Source organism: Cottoperca gobio, unplaced genomic scaffold, assembly GCF_900634415.1.
Source record: "Cottoperca gobio unplaced genomic scaffold, fCotGob3.1 fCotGob3_22arrow_ctg1, whole genome shotgun sequence".
Taxonomy (NCBI): Eukaryota; Metazoa; Chordata; class Actinopteri; order Perciformes; family Bovichtidae; genus Cottoperca; species Cottoperca gobio.
The window spans coordinates 1-22,563 of NW_021166858.1; the positions used below are offsets into that span (position 1 = coordinate 1).

The following is a 22,563-nucleotide window of genomic DNA, read 5'->3' on the forward strand; positions in this document are numbered from 1 at the left end:
TCTCCTCCGCATGTCGCTGGCTGCTTCCTCTGCGCTGCTGTATGTCTTCAATTAGCCCAGTGAATGCGCATCCTATGGAGGGGTGTGTGAAAGCGGATGCCTTCCCCCTTCAATATCTTCTTAACACCCTGCATACGATTTGCGCCTCGCGGTGTAATCAAGTAATCGAAGTAAATCCTACTGTCTCCGAGTTTGATTGTTTCTTTTCAAAACCATCTCTTTTACCTGGAATTGCAAAAAGTTCAGGATTATCGATCTTGGTGGTTGTCCCGATTTGGGTTTCGGTGCCAGGGAATCTGGCTCGTCCCGCAGCCATTTCTCTACACACAATCGCCACTGTGTCGCTTTTCAGCTCTGCATCCTCTGGTATGCCGTATATTCAAGTTGTTCCGTCTGGATCTCGATTCTAAGTCTTCCAGCTTTTCCACCATAATCTTCTGTTTGATTATTTCTTGCGTGGCGCTTTGAGCCTCGGTTCTCCAACACTAATCTTCCTCCAACACTCATCTTCCTCAGAGTCATGACCGCGTCTCTCTTATCGTTCTCCTACTTCTGCGTATATTTTTGAGTTTCTGATTAATGTTCTCCTTGATTCTGTCATCTCTTTTGTATTTGTGTGGCGATGTCCTTAAAGATACTCAAGTCTGTTTTAATTTCTCTTTTCATGTCTTGGGATTGCTCGTGCTGTCCAGGTTAGCTTGTGGTTTAGCCATCGCTGTGCTAGCTTCAGCCGTTAGCTTGTTCTCCTTATTATTACTATGCTTTCTTAATCCTTGTCTTGGTTGATCCTCCGCTCGTTGTCAACGATTTAATGTGTTTTAATTTTCGAGTTTTGGCGGAGTTTATCGGTTGGCATAAGGAGCCCACTTTTCAAGCAGCCATGCTGCCTCGCCGTCCACCGGAAGTCCGGCTGCTGGAGTTTTAAACGTTAATTGTGCGATACGCGGCCTCCGGGTTTCTGTCTGCGGACGGCGAGTGTCCAGATAAACTGCGAGCACCACACAATCCGTCGTGAGTTCTCTATTCATCACTAACGTGAAGTTTGAATCATTTCCTGATGACTTCCTGTGACTCGTTAACGAGTCTCTGCTGAAGCTACCTACTGTTAGCTCGTTAGCATGGCGTCCAGTCAGCTGTGAACGCTATTATTGTTTGACTGTTCAGCTCCTCGCAGTGAGTTACACACGTGTTTTCTTTCAGGCTGGAGGAGACAAAGATACACAGCCGGGCCGCCTCGCAGCCGCTCAGGTAACAGCTGCTGTCACGCCCTTCTTCTTCTTCTTCTTCTTCTTCTTCTTCTTCTTCTCCTTCTTCTCCTTCTTCTTCTCCTTCTTCTTCTTCATCTTCTGTTCTCTGACGTAACGAGATGTAGAGCAGGTTACACACCTCATCAATGTTTCTCTTCATGTTGAATTCTTTGTTTTAGTACTTTTTAAATATTTGTGTGTATTTTTAACTTTTCTGTGAAACTGAAAACAGAAAAACACAATAAAAAAAGATAAATTAGAAAACGTCCCGTCGGATTTCAACTTCTTAAAGACGATAATAATTCATAAACGTGTCAACGGTTATGTGTTCAGATTGTCGATGGGCGGTGGTCAGGGCCCCCCCTCCCCCCTCAAGTCCTCCAAATTCCCATCCTCTGCTTCTGCTGCCGCCAAGAGGATCGGGAGAAGTCCGGCGTCAACAGCGTCCAACATCAGGAGGTCAGTGTCACCGCCTACTTCCTGTTTGACTCAGTACGGGCAGTGTGTGTGTGTATTGTGTTATATTGTGTTGTGTGTTGCAGCTCTCGGTTGGCGAGCTCTCTCAGCGATCTTTACGTCGACGTAGAGGACGCCTCGCCCCCCCCCCCGTCCGCCGTGTCTCTCAGCTCCTCCCCCTCCCACATGGCCCCGCCCCCTCTGTGTCGCTATGGTAACGGCCCTCGTAGCACGCAGCACGAGGTAAACAACAATGGCGGCGGTCCGTACGCCGACTCTGTGGCGCCCAGCGGCAGGATTCAGGACCTGAGCCCCTACAGGGTCTCCTACAGTGCTCTGAGGGGCCGGTCAGGGACGCTACTTGAGCGCGATCCATACCTGTAAGTCTCCTCCGACACAGCTGCAGCTCTCTCTGATTTGTCTAATATATAATATTATATTATTTATAATATATATTATATATTATATATATAATATATAATTATAATATAATATATAATATAATAGATATATATATATATATATATATATATATAATATATATATATATATATATATAAATATATATATATTATAAGACATATATATATATATAAATATATATATATATATATATATAAATCTATAATATATAATATCAATATACTATCAGTATATAAAACTATATATATATATATATATATATATATATATATATATAATTAAATATATATATTAGTATATATATCAATACAGTTAATCTATATATATATTATATATCTATATACTATATCTATATATAAATCAATATAAAGACACGCCGTTTCACGTCACTGCACGTCGCTTCACTGCACGTCGTTTCACGTCACTGCACGTCGCTTCACTGCACGTCGTTTCACGTCACTGCACGTCGTTTCACGTCACTGCACGTCGCTTCACTGCACGTCGTTTCACGTCACTGCACGTCGCTGCACGCCGCTGCACGCCGCTGCACGCCTCAGCGCCCTTTGCTGCTCAAGCATTATGTTATGACTTATAATAATTATATTTCTGTTTTATTTCAGTCTCTTCAGTCTGAGTACATCCAGTACTAGAACTACAGATCTCACCTGAGGACTCATTACCCACAATCCCCTCAGTGTGTGGGGGACGCTCAAAGGGAATAAAGCAGCTTGGTGACTGAATAGACTCTGAAAGCAGCTGCTCGTACTGTATGCTAATGAGCGGTATGTTAATGAGCAACATGCTAATGAGCGGTATGTTAATGAGCAACATGCTAATGAGCGGTATGTTAATGAGCAACATGCTAATGAGCGGTATGTAAATATGATGTAATCTACACGCGTGTGTTTGGCTGAAGAAGATGTATTTAGATAAAGACAGATTTTATATTTCTTATTTGTGACAGAAGATATTTTTGTTTCTTTTGATAAACAAAGGATCAGCTGACGTCTCTCCGTCGTCATGGTTACAGTGTTTACTTCATGTCTCCGACCAGTGATTGTTCGGTTTTATTCTTTTATAATCAACAGCAATAATAACAGTAGAAGAAGAGAAAGGGACCCAAAAAGTGTGTGTGTGTGTGTGTGTGTGTGTGTGTGTGTGTGTTAAATGATTATTTCTACATTAATGGTTTTGTCTATAAAATAATGTCTCAGAGTCCTGATGTCTTTAAATGTTCTGTCACTTTAATATAAAACAAGGTTTGAGGCTCACTTTTAATCAGAATCGATTATTCTCTGTCTCTTTAACGAAACTGATGAGAAACACTTTTAACTTTAAAGTGAATGTTTCATAAAGCTGCAGCTTCTTCAGTTCAATAATGACCCTCAAGTTACCGTGACGACGGATATCATTCGTTTAACAATTTAAAATAAACCACTTAACAAATGAATCCCTGAATGTTCATGTTACGTACTATATCACCCGCATCTTATTAAATAAATATATAATATTCAGTATGAATGAGTAACTTAAAGGAGTTAAAATGAATATTTGTATAAAATGTTTTTGATCATGTGACGCCAGCGGATTGAGAATATTTAGATTCCTGTTTGTGTCGTCAGCTGATTGGCCGTCTGGAGACAAAGTTCTTAAAGCTCTGATTGGCTGAAAGGGTCACGTGACTCGAGATCCTTTAAGACGTTCAGGAGGAAACAGACTTTTTCAAAATAAAAGCTCCAGGGACCAACATGAAACGTTTTATTCCTGAAAGGGAACTGTGTGTTTATCAGCTGATCTGTGTTATTAATATTTATATTTAAGGTTTCAACATGTTAAAACTTTATTTTCATACACCGCAGCAGAGGGCTTTTATTTTGAAATGTACCCGTCCTGACTGATGAAGATGTTTAACTTTATTTTGCCGATCTTGTATTTTATTTGAATGTTTAAGTATTTTATTAAAGGGAAATGTTAGAAAATAACTTGTAGATTTTACAGAAAATAAACTAATTATTCTTCTGACGCTGTTCCTGTTTTCATATCTGAGAGAAATAATTTACTAAAATACTGAAGCACAAATTACTTTAGTACTTTAGTCGAGTATTTATACTTCTACTAGAGTAAATGTTATCTCTACATTAAAACATGTTTTTATTAAATCTGTTTCCCTGTCAGTAATAATAATCATTAATTTACAATTAATCAATTTATAATTGCACTTTTCATGTTTTAAAAAACTGAAATTAGTTTTCATAATTTTTATTATTAGAAAAATGTAATAACAAAAGTTTGACAAAAACAAACTTTAAAAGAGTTTTCTGTTTGATTTGATCATTACTTTGAATTGTATTTTATTTCATTGACAGACTTGGTTCTCATGCGTCAAGTTTGTGAATTTGAAGGAAAAAATCAAGGCCTTGAAAGTTTTTGAAAATGGACATTGACAGACGTGGGTCATTGAAAGTGCTTGAATTTATATATTTTGTGCAAGAATAGAAATTTAAGTTCTTTAAATCAACATACACAAAATATATTTTATTTTTATACTGCGTTAGTGTGCTCCGCCTCTCTCTTCTCTTTATATATCTTTATAAATCTTTACAAAGATTTAAAAGACTTTTAAAGTGATTAACTTTGAGTGTATCTGACGTGTTCTTTGATGTTTCAGAGAGAAAGAAAGAAAATGTTTTAGTATCAGGAGCTGTCTGTCCTGCAGGGGGCGCTGTGGTCTGCACACAGACAGGGAGAGGAGAGGGAGACACACACAGAGGAGAGGCACACACACACACACAGAGGAGAGGCACACACACACAGAGGAGGCACACACACAGAGGAGAGGCACACACACACACACACAGAGGAGAGGCACAAACACACACACACAGAGGAGAGGCACACACACACACAGAGGAGAGGCACAAACACACAGACATAAAGGGTTCAGAGGAGGCGTTTGGATTTTACAGAGCGACTGTTTCTGAGGAACTGCTTCATAGAAATATCGACACAAAGCAGAAGCTGCTTCTTTGATTCATCGATTCATTAGTGTGTGTGTACTCTGAGGAGTGAGATGTCTCTGTCTGTCTGCAGGATCTGTGTTCTCTCAGGTAAGATTATTATTATATTATTATTATTATTATTGTTGTTTTTTTCATATATTAGTATTTATTTTTATTTTCTTATTATTATTATTAGTGTCTTGTGTTTAAATGTATTTATATTTTTTATTTCACTTTATTTTATTTTATTCAATTTCTCTCAAGAAGCAAACATACAAACCTTAATGTTAATAATAATAATAATAATAATATTACTAATAATTATAATATAATAAAGAATTGAGGCTCAGCACTTATTACACATTAGGAAGAACACAATGTTGAAAATCTGTTTTTATTCTTTAATGTTTGTGTTTCTTTCCTTTGTTGAATCATTTAATCAGATTTAGATTTTATTCTGATTTAACATTTTAAATAATAATACAATAAAGAGACACTTTTTAAAGAGTTAGTATATAAAAGCTGTTTTATTGATTATAAATCAGTTTATCAGAGTCAGTAAACATCAGCTGACTCAACCTCCGAGTGAACTCATGGATCTATTCATTTATTTTTAGTTTTATTTATATTAGTTTATTGTGTTTAATGTGAAGCTGCAGATATTCTATTATTATTCAACAATATATCGTGTTTATTAAATTAAGCTGAAAACAAAGCGTTTATATAATAGAACAATATAAACCACTGTGATTTAAATGTAAATGATTAAATCAGTTTCAGGATGTTTTAGTGTTTAACCCCCGACAGATTTAATCAGATTTAATCGTTAATCATTTTATTCTGGTGCCACACGTAATAAATAAATAAGTTTCTGTGTAAACAGTAAATCATCTTCATGTGAACTGAAATACAAAACAGAAATGATGAGGAACTGACCTCCGATAATCGTACACTGAAAAATAAAATGTTCTGCCATTACTAATTATAATTATATTACTATTATACTAACGGTCTGTTGTTGCTTTAACAGCTCATCGTCCCAGAGTTCCCATGTCGCTTTGATTTGACCTTGTTGACATGTTGGTCACAGGAAAGGTTGTCAGAAACTAAACAGAATTCTTTGATCTGATTAACTGGTTAAAACCAGACTGTAATGCATATAATAAATAATAATATGTAATGCATATAATAAATAATAATATGTAATGCATATAATAAATAATAATATGTAATGCATATAATAATATAATAATATGTAATGCATATAATATAATAATATGTAATGCATATAATAAATAATAATATGTAATGCATATAATAATATAATAATATGTAATGCATATAATAAATAATAATATGTAATGCATATAATAAATAATAATATGTAATTAATATAATAATATGTAATGCATATAATAATATAATAATATGTAATGCATATAATAAATAATAATATGTAATGCATATAATAAATAATAATATGTAATGCATATAATAAATAATAATATGTAATTAATATAATAATATGTAATGCATATAATAATATAATAATATGTAATGCATATAATAAATAATAATATGTAATGCATATAATAAATAATAATATGTAATGCATATAATGAATAATAATATGTAATGCATATAATAATATAATAATATGTAATGCATATAATAATATAATAATATGTAATGCATATAATAAATAATAATATGTAATGCATATAATAAATAATAATATGTAATGCATATAATAATATAATAATATGTAATGCATATAATAAATATAATATGTAATGCATATAATAAATAATAATATGTAATGCATATAATAAATATAATATGTAATGCATATAATAATATGTAATGCATATAATAAATAATAATATGTAATGCATATAATAAATAATATGTAATGCATATAATAATATAATAATATGTAATGCATATAATAATATAATAATATGTAATGCATATAATAAATATAATATGTAATGCATATAATAATATAATAATATGTAATGCATATAATAATATAATAATATGTAATGCATATAATAAATAATAATATGTAATGCATATAATAAATAATAATATGTAATGCATATAATAATATAATAATATGTAATGCATATAATAAATAATAATATGTAATGCATATAATAAATAATAATATGTAATGCATATATAATATAATATGTAATGCATATAATAAATAATAATATGTAATGCATATAATAAATAATATGTAATGCATATAATAATATAATAATATGTAATGCATATAATAATATAATATGTAATGCATATAATAAATAATAATATGTAATGCATATAATAAATAATAATATGTAATGCATATAATAATATAATAATATTTAATGCATATATAATAAACAGATATAAAGACGTGCTGTAGTCTTTATAATGTTCAGCATTTGTTTTAACTTAAACATATTTTATATAATTACAGCAGGAGGAGTTTCATACGTCGTATTTTCTTAGAGCCATCGTAGATAAAAACATTTTGATATTACAAAAGGGGGGGGGGGGATCCCAGAAATCATTGCTACCAGTCATTCAGCACAGAGAACTAAGTCTCCCCCCTTAGTTCAGGCTCAATGGTGCTGCCCTGGTGTTGAACTCACAACCATCTGGTGTTGTAATTGGAAGCTGCTTAGACCACTAGGTCATCATTCATGAGATTAAACTTGTACATTTATGATAAAACAAATCACAACTTTACAAGAAAATAACTTGAAATTTCACTAAGTGATAAATTAAAACATATTTATGGCGTCCCGGGAGCTCCACTAGTGGAGACTAACGCCGTAGCGCAGCACATTCACGAATTCAAACATAATTTCAGAGTTTTTTCTCTGAATATAGGAGTTGATAATGTTGAGATGATAACACTTTATCATCAGCAGGTCAATGAATCAAAGTTAAATGTTAATGTTGTTGTTGTGTTTTACCTTCCCAGCTGTGCTGCTGATGTGGTCCTCGTGGTGCGTTCAGGGTCTGCGTGTAGACGTGTTTCCCAGAAGGCCTCTGTTCAGGCTGGGGCAGCGAGAACAGCTGGTGTGTCAGGTGCAGGATTGTCCCACAATGCCGAGCTTGTCCTGGTCTCTGCTGGGGGACCGACCTCTGACGGCTTCCGTCAGCAGTAACAGGACGGGCTCGGTGGTGACCTTTGACCCCGTGATGATGGAGCACGAAGGAGCGCTGCTGTGTCGAGTCAGCTGTGGACCAGAAAACAAGCAGAGCAAGAGGTCCGTGCAGATTTACTGTGAGTTACAATTTATACTGCAATATTTATACTCAAATATTTTACTTTTACTGCATCTGAGAGAAATATTTTACTTTTACTGCATCTGAGAGAAATATTTTACTTTGTCTGACAGCGTTTCTTTACATGTTGTAATAGTTATCTGAACATTTGTAGTAAAATATCCTGAAAAGATATCTGTAAATTATGAAAATTGTGCAACAATTATTAATGTTTACAAAATTGTCAATTATTAATAAAATATGTGAAAAAATAAGTAAACAATTATTCATTTTTTAATCCCGAAAATTGCCTGGAAGTATCACTAAAATATGTGAAACATTTGCAAAAAATTATAACTTTTGCTTTAAGGAATTTTCTGATAATACTTACATACTTATACTTAATTCTGGTTTTGAATGCAGGACTTTTACTAGTAGTGGAGTATCTTCCCAGCACTGCAGTAAATGATCTCTTCATATCTGGTACTTATTGTTATAAGTGTCATATTGGATTATTTACAGAATAATATCAGAATCAGAATCAGAAATCCATTATTAGTCCCACAACGGGGGAAATGTACATTGTTACAGCAAAATAACAAGTGAAGTAAAGTGGCGAGTACACGATAATTTAATAAAATAAAAATAATATAAGTACAAAGTAATTGAGTAGTTTATAAAAAATTAATATTGCACAACATTGTTTTGGTGAAGTAAAAACTGCTGATTGTTATTATTTGTATACTATTATTAAATGTGTGAAACATTAAGTCCTGATAACGAGCAAGTGCTGAGTCACCTGACCGCCTTCTGTGTTATGGTCCAGCCTTCCCATCAGACCCTTTGATCAGCGGCCAGGACCGGCTGAGTCGGGGGTCGGAGTCTGTCCTCACCTGCCAGGTGTCAGATGTTTACCCCCCAGAACAGCTGACGCTCAGCTGGCTCCGAGGAGGCACAGTCCTGCAGAGCATCATGGGAGATATAGGATCCAGCTTAGTGCGGTCCGAATACAGGTTCATGCCTCAGGACCGGGACCAGGGAGGAAACATGAGCTGTAGGGCGACGCTGGATCTGCAGGAGCTGCCCGCGGGGGACAGAACCAGGGAGACAGAAGTCCTGCTAAACCTGCTCTGTGAGTACGAGTCCTGCTAAACCCGCTCTGTGAGTACGAGTCCTGCTAAACCCGCTCTGTGAGTACGAGTCCTGCTAAACCTGCTCTGTGAGTACGAGTCCTGCTAAACCCGCTCTGTGAGTACGAGTCCTGCTAAACCCGCTCTGTGAGTACGAGTCCTGCTAAACCCGCTCTGTGAGTACGAGTCCTGCTAAACCCGCTCTGTGAGTACGAGTCCTGCTAAACCCGCTCTGTAAGTACGAGTCCTGCTAAACCTGCTCTGTGAGTACGAGTCTGAATCCAGTTGTTGGAAGGAGATGTTTTCAGAGCAATATAAAATAGATATTAGATTAATTATGAGCTGTTTAACTTCCTAACAAAAGAATTCAGATTGACTCGCATATCTCTCCAAACACAGAGGTCCTGTGTGAATCGGCATCACTGTGGTTTTGTTTTACTCCAGCATATATCCAAACATTTCCAACACATGCATCAAGCTTTACATAAAAGACATTAAAATTATATATAATCTATAAATATCCTCTTCAGATGCTCCCGTATTCACGGAGATATCAGCCTCGGTGTTGACGATGGCCGGCTCTCCGCTCACTCTCTTCTGCTCCGCGGAAGGAAACCCAGAACCAGTGCTCACCTGGATCTTCAGTTCTGCAGACGGCCGGGCTGAGCCACGGGCACGAGGCCATCAGCTCGTCATTGTGGCGGTGAGGCTCACTGACGCCGGACAGTACGACTGTGAGGCCCGAAACAGCGAGGGGAACCAGACTGCTGGCGTGGAGGTCAGCGTGCACGGTGAGACTGAAGCTCCTGTTCGTTTTACCATCCTTCCAGACACTCAATTGACTTACCTGTCCACCCCCCCCCCCAACACAGCTCCACCCACCAACACATCCCTCTCAGTGAGTCCAGGTGAACAGGTGCTGGAGGGTCAGCAGGTGAACTTTACCTGCCGCTCTGACGGAGCTCCGCCCACCACGCTGGTGCTGAGGCGGGAGGGGGAGGAGCTTCAGAGGACAGACCCCGCCTCCTCCTCGCTCTACTTCAGCCTCTCCTCCGCCCGGCTGCAAGACTCCGCCCACTATCAGTGTGAAGCCTCTAACCAGTACGGATCCCGCCTGGTGACCCGCTCCATCACCATCACAGGTAAATAGTAAACAATTACAAACATAAACACCTCCTCATGTACAAGTGTGTCGCAAGGTGAGGTGTCAAACGTGACAAAAAGAAAAAATTACGATGGCAGAGAGGTTCACTTGGAAAATAAGGACTTTTATTTTCTAGCCATCCAAAAATCAACAAATAATATGAATCAATGAAACAACACATTCTTTCTTCTACTGTCTGGTTCTGGTACTGCTCTTTCTCCCTCTTTCCCAAACAAAGGAAAAACCACACACATATAGCCATAGAGCCCGCCCTCTCAGTTCAAACCGGCCAATCACTAGTTTAACAAAATATACATTGTTTAAATCTCATCTTAAACATCACAAGGCCTCAGTACATTCTTCAACATGTCAACCCAAATACTGCACAATCAAAACAACAAAACTACCAATACATCCTTCAGTATTTTAACCTAATTAGCTACCAAAACATTACCCATCAATCAACTAATTACCTCATAGAGCCCACCCACTCACACACCACATATAATGCCTTCAGCTGAGGGCGCTTCCTCTTTAGGCACCGGCACAAGATGGCTTCCACACAGAACTCAAATTCAGGTTAGCTTGTCCGTTAATATGCTTAAACCTGTTTCAAATTGAACAAATGTTACCTTGTCTTGGTTAATTGAAATTAAAACCATAAATGAAATAAAGAACTGAACAACTATCTACCTTTCTTAACAAAAAGGCTAAGCAAATTGTCTTTGAGGGAGTTAGTGCTTCATCACAAAGTGTAACTTTCCTCTTTACGCAGATGATGCGCACCTCTATTCTAAAAGCTGTTTCTCATCAGAGAGATGGGAAAATGCACTGCGGGAATACTGGAAATTTTAATGCGATTTCTCTGCATGACAATTCTGCACGGCGGTTTCGGTGCAAATTCTCTATGTTCCCTTTTGTTTTATGAGGCCCGATGAGTTTCGTTCTATATAGTGCCCGTGTCCACTCCACACAACAGAAACCTCTCCAGACAGAGAACGTCTAACGTTAGCTACACAATACATTAACTAATACGACTCCAATTTTGATGCTAACGCTGTTGTGGCTAGCCCCGTTCATTAGCAATGTATTAATAATGTTAGCAAGTGCATAACAGCTATATTAGCATGTTCATGGTATCCCAGCTGCTGGGCCATGTCAAGACGTTGCCATGTATGTCAGACATTATTGGGTGTTTAGAAAGGGACAGCCCATTATTCTGAAACACTAAGACTCCAAAAAATGTCCCATTGTTTCGAAAAAAGCCCATTTGCCCGAATCTAATGACTACTTATTATGCAGAATGACGGCGACATCAGTTGGAACAAAGGGTTGGTCATCCAGGTAAACCACTAAAGTCTGTCCGAATATTTTTTCCCTCGCAGAAATGTTCCTCAAGTATTCATAAGAACCCACAAATCAGTTTTTATAAATTTCCATGCAAATCTTTCAGAAGAAAATCTGTGCTAAACTCTACAGCCATGATTCCTAACGTGGACAGTTAGCTAAACCTTTTTTCTCATTTTAAATGTCTTGTATTATGTTTTTATTCATATGTACTACTCTACGTGTAGCTACAAATTGTTTTATTTATATTTTTATAAATTTTGCTTTCACTGTTGAAGCAGTTTTCCTCTGTATTGAACGACATGTTTTACCTTGAGACGCAGGATATCACACACTACTGTACCTGCTCTTTCAGAGCGGAGGCATCAGCACTTATTCTCATTTATTTATAATGCTATTTATCAAAAGCTTTGTAGACTACACCTGTCCACAGTAGAGGGAATGATGATCGGAGATTTTTTATTATGTTAAAACGAATAATCTGGATTAATATTTCAGTGTTGATGTTGTTCTGTCAGCTCACCCTCTGCAGGTGGAACTGAGTTCTCCGGTCTCTGCAGCAGAGACGGGTTCAGATCTGGTGTTGACCTGCAGAGCCTCTGGATGTCTCCACCGTCCCACCTTCACCTGGAGGAGGACAGACCAGAACTGCACCGTCCTCCAGGGGACAGACCAGAATGGACTTTCCCTACTCCCCCTGCAGGAGCTGAACCTCCAGGATCAGGGAGGGTACCGCTGTGAGGCCGAGTGTGACTCCGTCATCAGGACCAGAAACATACAGGTCCACGTCTACTGTGAGTCTGAGAGACTGAGACACCATTTGGTAGTGAAACAGTTAATATTGGAGCCGAGCTGCAGGAGGTGACTACACTGGTTACAAAAAGAAGTCAGATTGTATAGAAGTCTATGAGAAAATGTTTCTACTTCTCTCTTGATTTATTACCTCAGTAACATTTTCCTGATAAATTTATGTCTCAATCTGTAGTTTCAAGTCTTCTTCAACACATGATGATCATTTAGTAACTTATGGAAACATTTAAAATAGAGGATGAACAGCGTCTGCTTTAGGGCGGGGCTACCTGTGATTGACAGGTGGCCACCAGTGTGTCCGGGTTTTCGTCTTTAACTTTAACTCTTTCACAGTTTGTGTTTTAACTTCATCAAAGTTAATATGATATGTCGCCTACAAATGTTTTGTTCAGCGTTTAGTTCCGCCCTCTGTCACTGCTGGTTCCAAAAAAACAAGATGGAGACGACAAAAAAAACCAAGATGGTGACAGCAAAAACATCAAACTCAAAGCCTGAAAACTGTAGTCCACAAACCCGTGGGTGACTTCTTGACTGAAGCGAACGACAGAGAGCTAGAGAGCGGAGATCTACGAGACATATTTAACACTCGTTGAACAACCGTTCATCTGATCGACTTCACACTTATCACGTGTTTTTCTCAAAACCCGAGGAAGCGCTGTGTCGAGTCTGAAGTAGTTTGGATGAGCAGTTCTCCAGGGAGCTGCAAGCAGAAATACAGGAGGCCGAGCGTTCAACTGAACTGGCCGGTACGCAGGATTGAATGTGATACTGAGAAATTCCTGCAGGTCTCAGGGGGTTCAGGGGGTCTCGGATGGTTCAGGGGTCTCGGATGGTTCAGGGGTCTGGGATGGTTCAGAGGATCTGAGATGGTTCAGGGGTCTTGGATGGTTCAGGGGTCTGGGATGGTTCAGGGGTCTCAGATGGTTCAGGGGGTCTCGGATAATAATAATAATAAATTGAATTTATATAGCGCTTTTCAAGACCTCAAAGCCGCTTTTCAATAGTAGAGGAGGTGGGGGAAGGGGTTAGGACGAGAGAAGAAGAAGAAAAAAAGGGAAAGAGAAAAAGAAAAAGAAAAAAAGAATAATACGGTTAACAGAGGGCTAGCAAATGATACTTGAGAAGAGATGCGTCTTGAGGCGAGACTGAAATATAGAGAGAGACTGAGAGTCACGGATGTCTTGTGGGAGGGAGTTCCAGAGCCTGGGTGCTGCCCTGGAGAAGGCTCTGTCTCCAAAGCTGCGGAGGTTGGATTTGGTGGTGGAAAGGAAACCAGCTGAGGTGGATCTGAGGGACCGCGGGGGTTGGTAGGGGGAGATGAGGTCAGTGAGATAGGAGGGGGCTAGGTGGAGGGCTTTGTAAGTGAGGACCAGGAGTTTGTAGTTGATTCAGAGGGAGACAGGTAGACAGTGGAGTTCTTTGAGGACTGGGGTGATGTGGTACCAAGATTTGGTGTGTGTGAGGAGTCGGGCGGCGGAGTTCAGGACCAGTTGTAGTCTGTTGATGGAGCTTGCAGTGATGCCATATAGAAGGGAGTTACAGTAGTCAAGGCAGGATGAGTCTAAGTCCTGCAGTTCAGTCTCCCTGTTGGTCAAAGGTCACAGAGCTCCACTCTGTTTGATTTTTCACACTGATCTGTTTTTAATCTGATCTGAAGAGGACACATTGACAGGAAGTGACACAACAGGGGACAGAGGCCAAATACATTGCCCCCCCACACACACACACACACACACACACACTCTGTACACCCCCTCACATACTTCCCCTAAAACACAGCGAGGACCTCCCCCGCGGAGACAGAAACATCAGACACTCTGAGTTCATGAACTTATAGTCCTCTTCCAGGAACATAAAATCCTCTTTAGACACAAACTTCATCCCATAAATGGAATAGATTACAGAAGAAGTTTTGTTATAGATCAGATAAAACTTTATTTATCCAGAAGGAAATTTCTGTGCAGCAGCAGCAACAAAGTGGAAAGGAGTGCAAATAAAACAAAGTGTAAAGATTATCAATAAGGTGTAAAAACTAAATGTACACGACGTCAGAAAGAATGAGAGCAACTGCTGCTGGAGAAACTCTTCGGTGTGTTGGAGGAAAACGTCAGCTGCTCAGTGACGTTTGACTTCCTGTCGTCTCTTTTATAACTTCATCTGTGATCCATCAGTTTACATGTTAATGCAGACTCACTTGAACCCTTCTCACTTTCATACTTTCATACGCCTTCGTAGTTTTTGTCCGTCACCATCTTGTTTTTTTTGAGCCAACAGTGAAACAGAGCGGAGCCGAGAACAACTAAGCGCTGAACAAGAGATTTTAGGCGACCGACATGTTACACTAACTTTGATGAAGTGAAAACACAAACTGTAAAACCTGACCTGTCAATCACAGGTAGCTGCGCCCTAAAGCAGACGTTGCTTTATCATCTATTTTAAATGTTTCCATAAGTTACTAAATGAACATCATGTTGAAGAAGACTTGACACTACAGACTGAGACATAAACTCATCAGGACAATATTACTGAGGTAATAAATCAAGTGAGAAGAAGAAACATTTTCTCATAGACTTCGATACAACCAGAGGAGTCTCCTCCTGCTGGATGTTACAGAGGAGTCTCCTGCTGGATGATACAGAGGTGTCTCCTGCTGGATGTTACAGAGGAGTCTCCTGCTGGATGTTACAGAGGAGTCTCCTCCTGCTGGATGATACAGAGGAGTCTCCTGCTGGATGTTACAGAGGAGTCTCCTGCTGGATGTTACAGAGGAGTCTCCTCCTGCTGGATGTTACAGAGGAGTCTCCTCCTGCTGGATGATACAGAGGAGTCTCCTCCTGCTGGATGATACAGAGGAGTTTCCTCCTGCTGGATGATACAGAGGAGTCTCCTCCTGCTGGATGATACAGAGGAGTCTCCTGATGGATGTTACAGAGGAGTCTCCTGCTGGATGTTACAGAGGAGTCTCCTGCTGGATGTTACAGAGGAGTCTCCTCCTGCTGGATGTTACAGAGGAGTCTCCTCCTGCTGGATGTTACAGAGGAGTCTCCTCCTGCTGGATGATACAGAGGAGTCTCCTGCTGGATGATACAGAGGAGTCTCCTCCTGCTGGATGTTACAGAGGAGTCTCCTCCTGCTGGATGATACAGAGGAGTCTCCTCCTGCTGCATGATACAGAGGAGTCTCCTGCTGGATGTTACAGAGGAGTCTCCTCCTGCTGGATGATACAGAGGAGTCTCCTGCTGGATGATACAGAGGAGTCTCCTCCTGCTGGATGTTACAGAGGAGTCTCTTGCTGGATGTTGCAGAGGAGTCTCCTCCTGCTGGATGTTACAGAGGAGTCTCGTCCTGCTGGATAATACAGAGGAGTCTCCTGCTGGATGTTACAGAGGAGTCTCCTCCTGCTGGATGTTACAGAGGAGTCTCCTCCTGCTGGATGATACAGAGGAGTCTCCTCCTGCTGGATGATACAGAGGAGTCTCCTCCTGCTGGATGATACAGAGGAGTCTCCTGCTGGATGTTACAGAGGAGTCTCCTGCTGGATGTTACAGAGGAGTCTCCTCCTGCTGGATGTTACAGAGGAGTCTCCTCCTGCTGGATGTTACAGAGGAGTCTCGTCCTTCTGGATGATACAGAGGAGTCTCCTGCTGGATGTTACAGAGGAGTCTCCTCCTGCTGGATGTTACAGAGGAGTCTCCTGCTGGATGATACAGAGGATACTCCTCCTGCTGGATGATACAGAGGAGTCTCCTCCTGCTGGATGTTACAGAGGAGTCTCCTCCTGCTGGATGATACAGAGGAGTCTCCTCCTGCTGGATGTTACAGAGGAGTCTCCTGCTGGATGATACAGAGGAGTCTCCTGCTGGATGATACAGAGGAGTCTCCTGCTGGATGATACAGAGGAGTCTCCTGCTGGATGATACAGAGGAGTCTCCTCCTGCTGGATGTTACAGAGGAGTCTCCTGCTGGATGTTACAGAGGAGTCTCCTCCTGCTGGATGTTACAGAGGAGTCTCCTGCTGGATGATACAGAGGAGTCTCCTCCTGCTGGATGATACAGATGAGTCTCCTGCTGGATGTTACAGAGGAGTCTCCTGCTGGATGATACAGAGGAGTCTCCTGCTGCTGGATGTTACAGAGGAATCTCCTCCTGCTGGCTGTTATAGAGGAGTCTCCTCCTGCTGGATGTTACAGAGGAGTCTCCTGCTGGATGTTACAGAGGAGTCTCCTGCTGGATGATACAGAGGAGTCTCCTCCTGCTAGATGATACAGAGGAGTCTCCTGCTGGATGATACAGAGGAGTCTCCTGCTGGATGATACAGAGGAGTCTCCTGCTGCTGGATGTTACAGAGGAATCTCCTCCTGCTGGCTGTTACAGAGAAGTCTCCTCCTGCTGGATGTTACAGAGGAGTCTCCTGCTGGATGTTACAGAGGAGTCTCCTGCTGGATGATACAGAGGAGTCTCCTCCTGCTAGATGATACAGAGGAGTCTCCTGCTAGATGATACAGAGGAGTCTCCTGCTGGATGATACAGAGGAGTCTCCTCCTGCTGGATGATACAGAGGAGTCTCCTGCTGGATGTTACAGAGGAGTCTCCTCCTGCTGGATGTTACAGAGGAGTCTCCTCCTGCTGGATGTTACAGAGGAGTCTCCTGCTGCTGGATGTTACAGAGGAGTCTCCTGCTGGATGATACAGAGGAGTCTCCTCCTGCTGGATGTTACAGAGGAGTCTCCTGCTGGATGATACAGAGGAGTCTCCTGCTGGATGTTACAGAGGAGTCTCCTGCTGGATGATACAGAGGAGTCTCCTCCTGCTAGATGATACAGAGGAGTCTCCTGCTGGATGATACAGAGGAGTCTCCTCCTGCTGGATGATACAGAGGAGTCTCCTGCTGGATGTTACAGAGGAGTCTCCTCCTGCTGGATGTTACAGAGGAGTCTCCTCCTGCTGGATGTTACAGAGGAGTCTCCTGCTGCTGGATGTTACAGAGGAGTCTCCTGCTGGATGATACAGAGGAGTCTCCTCCTGCTGGATGTTACAGAGGAGTCTCCTGCTGGATGTTACAGAGGAGTCTCCTCCTGCTGGATGTTACAGAGGAGTCTCCTCCTTCTGGATGTTACAGAGGAGTCTCCTGCTGGATGTTACAGAGGAGTCTCCTGCTGGATGATACAGTGGAGTCTCCTCCTGCTGGATGATACAGAGGAGTCTCCTGCTGGATGATACAGAGGAGTCTCCTGCTGGATGTTACAGAGGAGTCTCCTGCTGGATGATACAGAGGAGTCTCCTGCTGCTGGATGTTACAGAGGAGTCTCCTGCTGGATGATACAGAGGAGTCTCCTCCTGCTGGATGATACAGAGGAGTCTCCTGCTGGATGATACAGAGGAGTCTCCTGCTGGATGTTACAGAGGAGTCTCCTGCTGGATGATACAGAGGAGTCTCCTCCTGCTGGATGTTACAGAGGAGTCTCCTGCTGGATGTTACAGAGGAGTCTCCTCCTGCTGGATGTTACAGAGGAGTCTCCTCCTTCTGGATGTTACAGAGGAGTCTCCTCCTGCTGGATGTTACAGAGGAGTCTCCTGCTGGATGATACAGAGGAGTCTCCTCCTGCTGGATGATACAGAGGAGTCTCCTGCTGGATGATACAGAGGAGTCTCCTGCTGGATGATACAGAGGAGTCTCCTGCTGGATGTTACAGAGGAGTCTCCTGCTGGATGTTACAGAGGAGTCTCCTCCTGCTGGATGTTACAGAGGAGTCTCCTCCTTCTGGATGTTACAGAGGAGTCTCCTCCTGCTGGATGTTACAGAGGAGTCTCCTCCTGCTGGATGTTACAGAGGAGTCTCCTGCTGGATGTTACAGAGGAGTCTCCTGCTGGATGATACAGAGGAGTCTCCTCCTGCTAGATGATACAGAGGAGTCTCCTGCTGGATGATACAGAGGAGTCTTCTCCTGCTGGATGATACAGAGGAGTCTCCTGCTGGATGTTACAGAGGAGTCTCCTCCTGCTGGATGTTACAGAGGAGTCTCCTCCTGCTGGATGTTACAGAGGAGTCTCCTGCTGCTGGATGATACAGAGGAGTCTCCTGCTGGATGATACAGAGGAGTCTCCTGCTGGATGATACAGAGGAGTCTCCTGCTGGATGATACAGAGGAGTCTCCTCCTGCTAGATGATACAGAGGAGTCTCCTGCTGGATGATACAGAGGAGTCTCCTCCTGCTGGATGATACAGAGGAGTCTCCTGCTGGATGTTACAGAGGAGTCTCCTCCTGCTGGATGTTACAGAGGAGTCTCCTCCTGCTGGATGTTACAGAGGAGTCTCCTGCTGCTGGATGTTACAGAGGAGTCTCCTGCTGGATGATACAGAGGAGTCTCCTCCTGCTGGATGTTACAGAGGAGTCTCCTGCTGGATGATACAGAGGAGTCTCCTGCTGGATGATACAGAGGAGTCTCCTCCTGCTAGATGATACAGAGGAGTCTCCTGCTGGATGATACAGAGGAGTCTCCTCCTGCTGGATGATACAGAGGAGTCTCCTGCTGGATGTTACAGAGGAGTCTCCTCCTGCTGGATGTTACAGAGGAGTCTCCTCCTGCTGGATGTTACAGAGGAGTCTCCTGCTGCTGGATGTTACAGAGGAGTCTCCTGCTGGATGATACAGAGGAGTCTCCTCCTGCTGGATGTTACAGAGGAGTCTCCTGCTGCTGGATGATACAGAGGAGTCTCCTGCTGGATGATACAGAGGAGTCTCCTGCTGGATGATACAGAGGAGTCTCCTGCTGGATGATACAGAGGAGTCTCCTCCTGCTAGATGATACAGAGGAGTCTCCTGCTGGATGATACAGAGGAGTCTCCTCCTGCTGGATGATACAGAGGAGTCTCCTGCTGGATGTTACAGAGGAGTCTCCTCCTGCTGGATGTTACAGAGGAGTCTCCTCCTGCTGGATGTTACAGAGGAGTCTCCTGCTGCTGGATGTTACAGAGGAGTCTCCTGCTGGATGATACAGAGGAGTCTCCTCCTGCTGGATGTTACAGAGGAGTCTCCTGCTGGATGATACAGAGGAGTCTCCTGCTGGATGATACAGAGGAGTCTCCTCCTGCTAGATGATACAGAGGAGTCTCCTGCTGGATGATACAGAGGAGTCTCCTCCTGCTGGATGATACAGAGGAGTCTCCTGCTGGATGTTACAGAGGAGTCTCCTCCTGCTGGATGTTACAGAGGAGTCTCCTCCTGCTGGATGTTACAGAGGAGTCTCCTGCTGCTGGATGTTACAGAGGAGTCTCCTGCTGGATGATACAGAGGAGTCTCCTCCTGCTGGATGTTACAGAGGAGTCTCCTGCTGGATGTTACAGAGGAGTCTCCTCCTGCTGGATGTTACAGAGGAGTCTCCTCCTTCTGGATGTTACAGAGGAGTCTCCTCCTGCTGGATGTTACAGAGGAGTCTCCTGCTGGATGATACAGTGGAGTCTCCTCCTGCTGGATGATACAGAGGAGTCTCCTGCTGGATGATACAGAGGAGTCTCCTCCTGCTGGATGATACAGAGGAGTCTCCTGCTGGATGTTACAGAGGAGTCTCCTCCTGCTGGATGTTACAGAGGAGTCTCCTGCTGCTGGATGTTACAGAGGAGTCTCCTGCTGGATGATACAGAGGAGTCTCCTCCTGCTGGATGTTACAGAGGAGTCTCCTGCTGGATGTTACAGAGGAGTCTCCTCCTGCTGGATGTTACAGAGGAGTCTCCTCCTTCTGGATGTTACAGAGGAGTCTCCTCCTGCTGGATGTTACAGAGGAGTCTCCTGCTGGATGATACAGTGGAGTCTCCTCCTGCTGGATGATACAGAGGAGTCTCCTGCTGGATGATACAGAGGAGTCTCCTCCTGCTGGATGATACAGAGGAGTCTCCTGCTGGATGTTACAGAGGAGTCTCCTCCTGCTGGATGTTACAGAGGAGTCTCCTCCTGCTGGATGTTACAGAGGAGTCTCCTGCTGCTGGATGATACAGAGGAGTCTCCTGCTGGATGATACAGAGGAGTCTCCTGCTGGATGATACAGAGGAGTCTCCTGCTGGATGTTACAGAGGAGTCTCCTGCTGGATGTTACAGAGGAGTCTCCTGCTGGATGATACAGAGGAGTCTCCTCCTGCTGGATGATACAGAGGAGTCTCCTGCTGGATGATACAGAGGAGTCTCCTGCTGGATGTTACAGAGGAGTCTCCTGCTGGATGATACAGAGGAGTCTCCTGCTGCTGGCTGTTACAGAGGAGTCTCCTCCTGCTGGATGTTACAGAGGAGTCTCCTGCTGGATGTTACAGAGGAGTCTCCTGCTGGATGATACAGAGGAGTCTCCTCCTGCTAGATGATACAGAGGAGTCTCCTGCTGGATGATACAGAGGAGTCTCCTCCTGCTGGATGATACAGAGGAGTCTCCTCCTGCTAGATGATACAGAGGAGTCTCCTGCTGGATGATACAGAGGAGTCTCCTCCTGCTGGATGATACAGAGGAGTCTCCTGCTGGATGTTACAGAGGAGTCTCCTCCTGCTGGATGTTACAGAGGAGTCTCCTCCTGCTGGATGTTACAGAGGAGTCTCCTGCTGCTGGATCATACAGAGGAGTCTCCTGCTGGATGATACAGAGGAGTCTCCTGCTGGATGTTACAGAGGAGTCTCCTCCTGCTGGATGTTACAGAGGAGTCTCCTCCTGCTGGATGTTACAGAGGAGTCTCCTCCTGCTGGATGATACAGAGGAGTCTCCTGCTGGATGTTACAGAGGAGTCTCCACCTGCTGGATGTTACAGAGGAGTCTCCTGCTGGATGATACAGAGGAGTCTCCTGCTGGATGTTACAGAGGAGTCTCCTCCTGCTGGATGTTACAGAGGAGTCTCCTCCTGCTGGATGATACAGAGGAGTTTCCCCCTGCTAGACATCAGAGCAACTGCAGGTTTAAGATTCTTCTGCATCAGCTTCATCTCCAGACCCAGAGGTTGCCGCTTGGAAATGAACAGAAGGTTGTGTATAAATGTTGTAGATGATTTCTTTCATGATGTTTCCTCAGCGTTCCCGTCTGATCCGGTTCTGGAGGTTCTCGGTCCTGTCCTGCTGGGTCAGGAGGCGGTCCTTCATTGTAACGTGAGCAGAGTTTTATCAGCCAATCTGATGAGGATCCTGTGGCTGTCTGGGAACACACCGCTGATTTCCGAGTTGCACAGCTTCTCCGGTTCCGTACAGAACGTCTCGTCTGTTCTTCAGCGCCGGATCCAGGAGGATCTGCAGGTTCTGACCTGCAGGGTCGAGTTGCTGACGAAGGACGGAGACGTGTGGAGGTCCAGGAAGACGAGCGTCACTCTGCAGGTCCACTGTGAGTTTTATGAATCTCAGATTAGGGTTTTGTTAATCTTAGATTAGGGTTTTATTAATCTCAGTCCTGCTTGTGTTCCAGATCCTCCGAGGGAAACCTCCCTCTCAGTGAGTCCAGGTGAACAGGTGCTGGAGGGTCAGCAGGTGAATTTTACCTGCCGCTCTGACGGAGCTCCGCCCACCACGCTGGTGCTGAGGCGGGAGGGGGAGGAGCTTCAGAGGACAGACCCCGCCTCCTCCTCCTCGCTCTACTTCAGCCTCTCCTCCGCCCGGCTGCAAGACTCCACCCACTATCAGTGTGAAGCCTCTAACCAGTACGGATCCCGCCTGGTGACCCGCTCCATCACCATCACAGGTACTTTCATTTTTACTTTACACTAAATATTCCGTTTTTTT

General features: G+C 42.8%; 2 protein-coding genes across 4 annotated transcripts; both read left to right on the plus strand.

Annotated features, from left to right (window-relative positions):
* Positions 1–43: 43 nt before the first annotated feature.
* LOC115004939 (dual specificity protein phosphatase CDC14AB-like) lies at positions 44–4,148 on the plus strand. Its single transcript, XM_029426687.1, has 4 exons — positions 44–1,248; positions 1,581–1,706; positions 1,790–2,083; positions 2,747–4,148. The coding sequence occupies exons 2-4, from the start codon at positions 1,588–1,590 to the stop codon at positions 2,793–2,795; spliced, it is 462 nt and encodes a 153-aa protein (XP_029282547.1). The 5' UTR covers positions 44–1,248; positions 1,581–1,587; the 3' UTR covers positions 2,796–4,148.
* Positions 4,149–5,043: 895 nt separating this feature from the next.
* On the plus strand, positions 5,044–22,563 carry LOC115004941 (vascular cell adhesion protein 1-like). Of its 3 annotated transcripts, XM_029426692.1 has the most exons (8): positions 5,047–5,233; positions 8,106–8,411; positions 9,219–9,524; positions 10,053–10,313; positions 10,395–10,664; positions 12,532–12,807; positions 21,866–22,168; positions 22,250–22,563. In XM_029426692.1, exons 1-8 carry the CDS (start codon positions 5,197–5,199, stop codon positions 22,546–22,548), a joined length of 2,058 nt encoding a protein of 685 aa, XP_029282552.1. In that variant the 5' UTR covers positions 5,047–5,196; the 3' UTR covers positions 22,549–22,563. The 3 variants fall into 3 exon arrangements, with proteins under 3 accessions (XP_029282551.1, XP_029282552.1, XP_029282553.1); XM_029426691.1 differs by having other exon boundaries at positions 5,044–5,233; positions 10,053–10,664; XM_029426693.1 differs by lacking the exon at positions 5,047–5,233 and having other exon boundaries at positions 8,256–8,394; positions 10,053–10,664.